General features: G+C 37.5%; 1 protein-coding gene across 1 annotated transcript in view; it reads left to right on the top strand.

The window, feature by feature from the left end:
- LOC104624298 (delta and Notch-like epidermal growth factor-related receptor) overlaps positions 1-6802 on the top strand; it is a gene marked incomplete at its 5' end in the record, with an annotated part of 39686 nt that extends 32884 nt beyond the window's left edge. Inside the window, one exon of the mRNA XM_010291639.1 lies at positions 5707-6802. Coding sequence (XP_010289941.1) covers positions 5707-5818 — 112 coding nt within the window. The remainder of the gene's footprint in view (positions 1-5706) is intronic.
- Between the last annotated feature and the right edge of the window lie 1207 nt (positions 6803-8009).

The following is an 8009-nucleotide window of genomic DNA, read 5'->3' as shown; positions in this document are numbered from 1 at the left end:
CGATTGTCATGAATTCATCACTGTTCCCTTTATAGAAATCATGTACATCAGGTGTCGCCTTCCTGCCTTTTTTATAATAGCAACAAACAAAGCAAAACAACCTTTATTTTCCCTAGACTAAACTAACCTGTTCTTTCAGTATCTGCTCCTAGATCATGTCACCTTCTTTATCGTCTCCCTGGCACACACTCCAGATTGTCTTTCTCTTTTTTAGAAGGGTGATCCCCAATTGGAAATAGTTCTCCAGCTGAATGTTTACCTGTACCAAATGAACTGAGTAATCACCTCCTCTATCATTCCTGTTCATACACCTGAAAATGAAACCTGCTTTTTAAAAAAAAAATTGCATTACACTACTGACTGATGATTTAATTTTGTGACCTGCTAGACCTTTTTCTCACCCCAAGATCCTTTGTGCCATTTTGCTTCCTAGCCAGTATTGTTTCTTCTGTATTTGACATCTCTCTTATTAGGGTAGAACTTCCATTTTTGTTGTTTCTTTTTCCTGTTTCTTCAATTTGTCAAGACGACTTCAAATTCCAACAAGAGTATTCATGTACATTACCATTAAAATGCTTTTAAAGGAATGCACACGTTACTGTGCATTGACATGGAGAAACGCATGCATATTGGTTGGTGATTGCTGCTAATTCATTTTCCGAATACTCCAGTTCTGTTTCAGTGCAATTTAAATAGGTTCATTTGTACCACCACTGAAGTCATCAAAGTTACCTGAAATGGATGGAGAGTTCCCACAGACTCAGTTAATCACTTCACAGCTTTGGGCAGTACCTCTTTAAACTGTTCCAACTAGATTTACAACAAAACATTTGTTCATTGTCAAAATATATTAGTCGGTAAATATTTTAAAAAAGAAAGGTGTGTATAGATGATTCTTATAAGTCTTCCCTTGAAGTCTCCTTTGCCTCTTAGCCTTACATCTCTTCCAGTAGGAGCTCAGCATCTCTACACCATACACATCCTGAGAACTCCTTTTTCCTTTAGTAGTGTAGTAGGAGAGGAGGGAGTTGCCATAAAGGCCCGTAAAAAGCTTTATAGATTTTATTATTTGGCCCTGTGAATGTCTACTCTTATGTACTACACATCTCCAAGGGTGGAGAGCAAGGTGCAAAATGATACCATTAATCTTTCAAATTAAACACCTCCCTCCTACTACTGCAGCAGTGATGAACATGTCAATCCTGTTCACTATTCACTGAAGTGGCACTTTGCACTTCCCCAAGGACTGGAACTGGTCTCCCAAGGAACAGTGTGAAACACCCGGCTTTTCTTACTTGTTTCTTAAAGCAAATTTGGCAGCTTTCTATCTAAGGGTAACAAGGAAAAGTGTACCAGCAAGACAGGATCTTTTACATTTAAGTTTTCCCTGTCTTTTACAGTTTCACCAGCAAGTAATGGAAATGATAAAAGATTTCCTGTATGAAACCTTCCAAATCTTGGAAGCTGGGCTAGTTGAGGTCTTTATTGCTACTGTCCAGATTACTCCAAATGAATCCCTGTTTATTACTGAAGACAGAAATTTAGAAAAACAAGTTTTCATCAGGGTTAAATAGCCGCCAAAGAAGTTCTTAGACTGGGATATATTCAGGATGATTTTTCAGATCCATATTATGCAGTTAAAAATTACAGTATTGGAACCTGTCAATAAAAGGTTTCCCTATCTTGGGAAAAGTGTTTCTACTTAATGCAAATGAAAATAAATGTTTTCATTCCAAATAATTCTGTGTGCCTCTCAGAGAATGGATGCCTTATAAAAATCCAAGATAGAGCTGCCAAGTCAGGTAATTCACAGAGGTTTAGTGTGAAGATTATTGTGTTTATTTTGGTTTCAGGAAGATATAAACCACTGCTTTGGTCATTTCAATGATGGAAAAGGAGCACAACTTTTATAGTTGTTTTTGCATAAACTCTTAAATCTGCATATTAAAAATACCAAGGACTGAATCTTCAGAACTGTTGTATTTGAGACCTACTTTCAAATAACAGATTCTCAGCATTTTCTGAAAATCATCCCCTTTTCCCAGTTAGATATTTAAACTTATTAGTAATTTTGGAAAATGGAGACCTAAGGAAAAGTGAGTAGATTATTTTCTTTAAATGTAGGGTTTATGTTAAAAGTCAATAGGTGTCCGGGGAGTGTGGATGCCTGCTGCATATTCAGTAAATTATTTTAAACTTACTTGTTCACGTTTCTCAGGGAGTCTTTTTCTCGATTGTTTTTTATAATTTCATCTTTGCTAATCAAGGTACTTGCTGTAAGAGAAAATGAATGTGCTCAAGGATCATTACTAATTAATGTCTGCTTCTAGTGAATGTTCTTAGGATTAGCAGATCAGACCAGATAGTTTTCTAACAAGGTAAAGCACAGCTCTCTTTAGTATTCATTACGCAGAGAGTAAATAAATACTCCTTTTATCTTAAAGTTTATACATTTTAAAGCCAGAAGAGAACACTGTAAAGAAATAGTTGACCACTGGCTGCTGCAGCCGTAAGACTTCACTGAACTGGAACCAGGATCTGTTGTTGAAACGATCTGGATTGTTCACTTTAGAGAAGCATCCACACTGAATTAATAAAATATCTGCTTACGGAGACTGTAAATTTTGTGTGTCTAGACGTCACTAGTAGTAGATTTCATACGCTATTACAGTGTACTCTCTTTAATTTTAACTTTCATGTGCTATCTCTTGTTCTGTTGATGTGTGGCTTGAAGAGTCTGGTTCATCAGACTCTGATTAAGTCATCTTGCCACAGCAGGGTAAGCTTCTCTCTACTGCACATTCTCCACGTTCCTGTGTTTGAGCCGTCTGTGTTAGACTGCAACGTCCTCAGCTTCCTGAATCTGATGAGCTTCAGCACGTGCTCTTTTCTTGCTATTTCCTGACATAAGTTTCAGTGATGATTTTCAGTCAGCTACCTTGTTGTGAAAGTGTGATCACATGCACAAGTCCTCTGGTCTCCACAGCACATGCCAATTGCTTATGTACGCCCTTTGGCAACGTCTCAACTTTGTGGGAACTTTAGGATTATAGTTAAATTATACTAAGGTACGCAGTCTCTGTCACACACACGCATGGAGCTGCCTGTGCCAAGAATTCCTACATTGAATATATACTGGCCCCAAAATTGTCACGGAACCCTCGGTCTCTTTGTCAAGTTACACAAGTCACTCTTATTCAGTGTTTCATTGCAAAATGTGTTTTCTAATTCTCATGTCTTTTACTTGACTTTGTGATGATCCCTATGCCACTGGCAAGTATCTCTGATATACACATTGGAACACTATCAGCACTCATGTACGGACACAGAAATGCTAAATGTAGAGGCCATAGAACTTCCCTAGTCCTACTGATATGCTCTGTTTACCGATCTAAGCACATTACTGTTCATCAGACACAGTATGGCACTAAAGCTAATGTTAAACTCGATTATCCATCATGTCCTTCCAGTCTTTTTCCAGACTCAGTGCTTCCCAGGATTGAGATTTCCCCACATACTGTATACTCTTCGTTTGATGAGTGAGCTTGTATTTGGTTGTACTGGAAGAAATCTTTATTCATTTGTTTGTATGTACTTTCATTGTAAGCAGCCTATTAACTGATCCAGTAACCCTGTAGCAGGGACCTGCATCTTTTCACGATTTATTACCCCTTGAATCGTTGTCTCTTGCAGATTATATTGGTAATTGGTTTATGTTTTCTTTTATGTCATCAATTAAACGATAAAATAACATCCTTGTGCAATCCTACGAGGTACGCACCCACTGAACTAAGACTTCCCATTGAACAATCCTGTTTTGAGACCTCTGAGGCTTGTGTTAACTCTGTTTAGTGTTACGAGCAGGGACTGGCTTCTGAACCGCCTGATCAAAGCAATGTGGTCTACCAGCTAGATGGCTCAGCCAGGCCACAAACCACTAGCATATGTGCTGTGGTCTTTTCTCAGTGTTTTCTAATTAGGGGCACATGTCAACCCTGACCTACACAAGAGAACGGAGTTTGTACTGCCTCACCGTGTGCAACAAGTCTTGTGCTCTCTACCCGTCAGAAAGGGCAAAACTTGACTTAAAATCACTGGAGAATGTTCGTTGTCATTTGTATCTATGCAAAACTCTATTTCCTTTTAAACCTTGAGAGTGATGGAGAAAAAGGGTGATTCAGAATTCATTGCTGCCTCTGACTGAGTAAGATCCCATAGCTTGACTCCTCCATTCAATTCTTGTAATTTTATCTCATTTACAGAAAATCAGGTTTATCCGTCATGATGCTGATAAGTGAACGTGGCCTGAGTGTATTAATTAAACTACAGAAGAAAGCAGACATTCATGTATGGAAATGTATCTAGTGTGGCCTTAACTGACAGCTGAAGTACTTTGAAAAATGAAATTTCCACCGTATTGATCACAATGCTTCCAGCCATTTCAGTTTCATCAACGATTCTAGTTCACTGAAATCAGCCAAGAATTAAATTGGAACAGTAAGGAAGTTGAATAAAAATCTTGGAAGAAAATCGAGTTAATTTTGATTTGGTCTAAATATTATCCTCAAAATCTTAATTTTCTGAATCTCACCTTCCAGTGTGCACAACTGAAATTAATATAGACTTATTATGGTACATAAGGGGATAAAATAATCCCTACTGTGGATCACTTCATAAATAAGTCTTTCTGTTTCTGTGTTAAGATTGTCTCTGCATCAGGTCCATAAGGAAAGCAGACTTGACGCTTTTTTGCCTCATTTTCCTGTGATCCTTTTTGTTATTTAAAGCTCCTGCAATTGTAATCAGAACACTTTAGTAGCTTTTCCACTTTCAAAGTGCATTTTTAACACTATTTTTGTATCTTAATAGATGATCCGAAGGGTGATAGACTGTCTAGGCAGTGCAAAGGCACTTAAAAGGAGATCTGGATATGATAGAGCCACAGCGGTTCTCTGCACAGGCCGATACAGCCTGGTTCTTAGCAGCGATGGTTGCCTGGGAGGAGCACGCTGTTGAGGAGCTTCTGTTGCTTGTTAACCTTCGCTAGATTAGTCTGTTTATGTCACATTGCAATATCTTAACTGCCATTAACTTTGCCACTGTTGCAAATAACATGCAGCATGTTGATAATGTAAATGTGTTTCTCAAGTGGATGTCAGGTGAGCAAAGACTTCAAGTTCGCTTTCGAAGTGCTTTGTCCACAGCTTGCAACTCAATTCAGGGCACAACTGTTGCATTTCCAAAAACAAATGTGACATATTTGTCAGTGGTTTGAGGTTTGGGTTTTTTTGTTGTGGTTTTTTGTTTGTTTGTTTTTGGTGGGGTTTTTTTGTTGTTTTTGTAAGTATACATGACCTGACCTTAATGTTGGCTGTTAGAGCAGGCCCTAAATTAAAATTCTGGCCTCGCTGAAACTCTTATCAGTTTCACTCTTGCCTTCCACAGTCTTCCCATATTCTGATACTGCTGAATTCCGCAGCGGAATCCCTGATTTATTTTATTTATTTTTTTTATTTCATACAAATATTTCAAAAGTCACGGTTCAGATATTTAAAATCCTGTACTTCTGGCATGTTGCAATACAATTTAGAACGTATCTAGGCTCTCTGGCTTTGTTTCTCTGATAGTATACAACAACTCAGCGGGTTGTTGCCATTAACTCATTCATACTTCTGTTTGTCACCAAAAGGTTTCTTTTGTTTCCAGGTTTGGCAAGAAATCTCGACCGGCAATGTATGATGCAACCCCCATTGCTTATGAAGATTACAGTCCAGATGACAAACCTTTGGTTACACTGATTAAGACAAAAGATTTGTAATCTAGTGTATCTTTTTTTGATTATTTTTCAAAAGGATGGGCTACCAACCTAATTTAAATATTTTTAAGAAGAAAGCATAAGTAATTTAAACCATTAGATGCTTCAAAATTTTCTGTAGAATATTTAAGAACCAATTTTCTGCAGCTTTTAGTTTGGAAAAATATTTTGAAACAGAATTTGTGGACTTCATGAATTACATTTTAATGTACCTTGAGCTCTATAAACTATAAGCTTATGATAGTGTGTGCTTTTTTCTTGGTAGACACTATTACTAAAAACCCAGATGAATTTCTTGTGGTTGTTACAGAACAGAAAACAATAATTAATGAGGAGTTCTTTATGACATGTCAGTGCCAGCTTTCTCAGTAGAGGTAGGAAAAATGTGAAGCATAATATGATATATAATATATCCATTAACTAAAAAAAGTCTAAAATGTTTGTGTTGTGAAAGAGAAACTAGTAAAAATTATTATTCCTAATCTGAATGAATTAGCTTTTGCCTTATTCCATGCATGGATAGATAACCTATTTCTCCATTATTTCCTGAAAGTTGCTGAAACATACTCTTGAGTTGATGTTTGACATTTTTGTAATAGTATTCAGGCTAGGCCTTGTATAATAATTGAAGTGCCTCTTGAGGCAAAAAAAGGGCATGATCCTTTAAACACTGAAATCAATAAGAGAACTTCCATTGACTTCAGTGGGCATGGGATTAGATCCTACAATTGGACTGAATCTATATTTTTCTTTAAAGGTTAAAGTTTTTTATATTGTGAGTAAACTAAGCATATGGTTTGAGTCGTTTGTTTCCTAAAGCTTGTTGATGTACAGTATCGTTTCATGAAATATTGTGTATTTCTCATAGTGCTTCTTATTTAGAATCAGTATGGGGGTTTTGTGGCTGTATTTGATTGCTTATGGGCGTCTTAAAATTCTTGCTTATTTCAGAAAGTATTGAATAAATGTTATCAAGTGAAGATTGCAGCTGTTTCTTTTGTTTTTCTTCATTTGAAAGTGCAACGTTGTCTATAAACTTGAAAGAACATGAGCATATAAATAATGCCGAAAGAAGATATTCCAGCTGTTAATTTGAAAAAGAAAAAAATGGACTTTGTTAATAAAGTAATCTCTTAAAAGTGAGACAAATATAGCACGGGAGTAAAGAGTAAAGTCCTGCAGTCCAGGCCATACAAACCACAACCTGTTCCTGAATGGATCTGACTGCAGATCTGTGCTCTAAGTTGTAGCAAGAGTAAGGTTTTGTCACAGAACGACCTGTTTATGTGAGTAGGCTTGACCTGACCTTGTGTTTCAGAGGCTTGCCATTGGGGAAGCCAAGACTGCATGGTATAGAGGCAAATTGCTGTAGGTACCTATAGATCCTGCTGCCTGGTGCTGTGCTAAGTTACACAGTCGGCACCGTTACATTACAGGCTGATAATCACCGAAGGGCTAAGCTCTGGTTGACCTCTTAATGTTGGGAGGTCTTGGAATGCATCCAAAATCTTCATATTTCACATAAATAACATTTCCAGACAGAAAAAAGATGTCCCCAGGAAAACCTAGGCTTCTGGTCACCTCTGTGCGAGGACAGCCGTTGTCTCAGGCAGTCCTTCCCTTTCATTGCCACTGCTGACATCTCAGGCCTCAGATCAGCCACTAGAGACAATGGTAATTAGGAACTGTAAAGATAAGAAACCTGCCACTGGTTTTGCTGTCTTGTTTAGGTGGGCAGAGTGCACCTGGTATATTACTTTTAATTTTGAATTTAATTATTATTACTGCTTCTGGTTACAGTCACAACTACTGAATTATTTTCCACATCTTGCACAATTAGTGCTGACAAGACGTAGGCAAATTATGGTAAATCAAGCTGTTAGTGTTGCTAAAATGTAAATTTTATGTGAGGTTACATTCTAGTTCATAATTAAAAAAAAAAAAAAAAGGAGCGTATATGCAGCAGATACAGGCCAAATCTGAAATGTTGTAGAGAAAAGCAAATGAAAACATCTTTTAGTAGAACCTTTACGTGTTAGAGAGAAGCACTGCTCAAAGAGTCTCTTACTGTTAGGAACGGCTGGGTGGTGAATATGCAGGTTAGTAACACCATGCGGTCTTTGAACTGTGGAAATGCCAAATGCATCTCAGAAATCCAGAGTGTCTTTCCTGACATCCTGTACCTGCTGCCACG

This window comes from Phaethon lepturus, unplaced genomic scaffold (genome assembly GCF_000687285.1).
Source record: "Phaethon lepturus isolate BGI_N335 unplaced genomic scaffold, ASM68728v1 scaffold9190, whole genome shotgun sequence".
In the NCBI taxonomy this organism is placed as follows: Eukaryota; Metazoa; Chordata; class Aves; order Phaethontiformes; family Phaethontidae; genus Phaethon; species Phaethon lepturus.
Note: the sequence above shows the minus strand (reverse complement) of the source record. Positions and strands in the feature narration are given on the sequence as shown.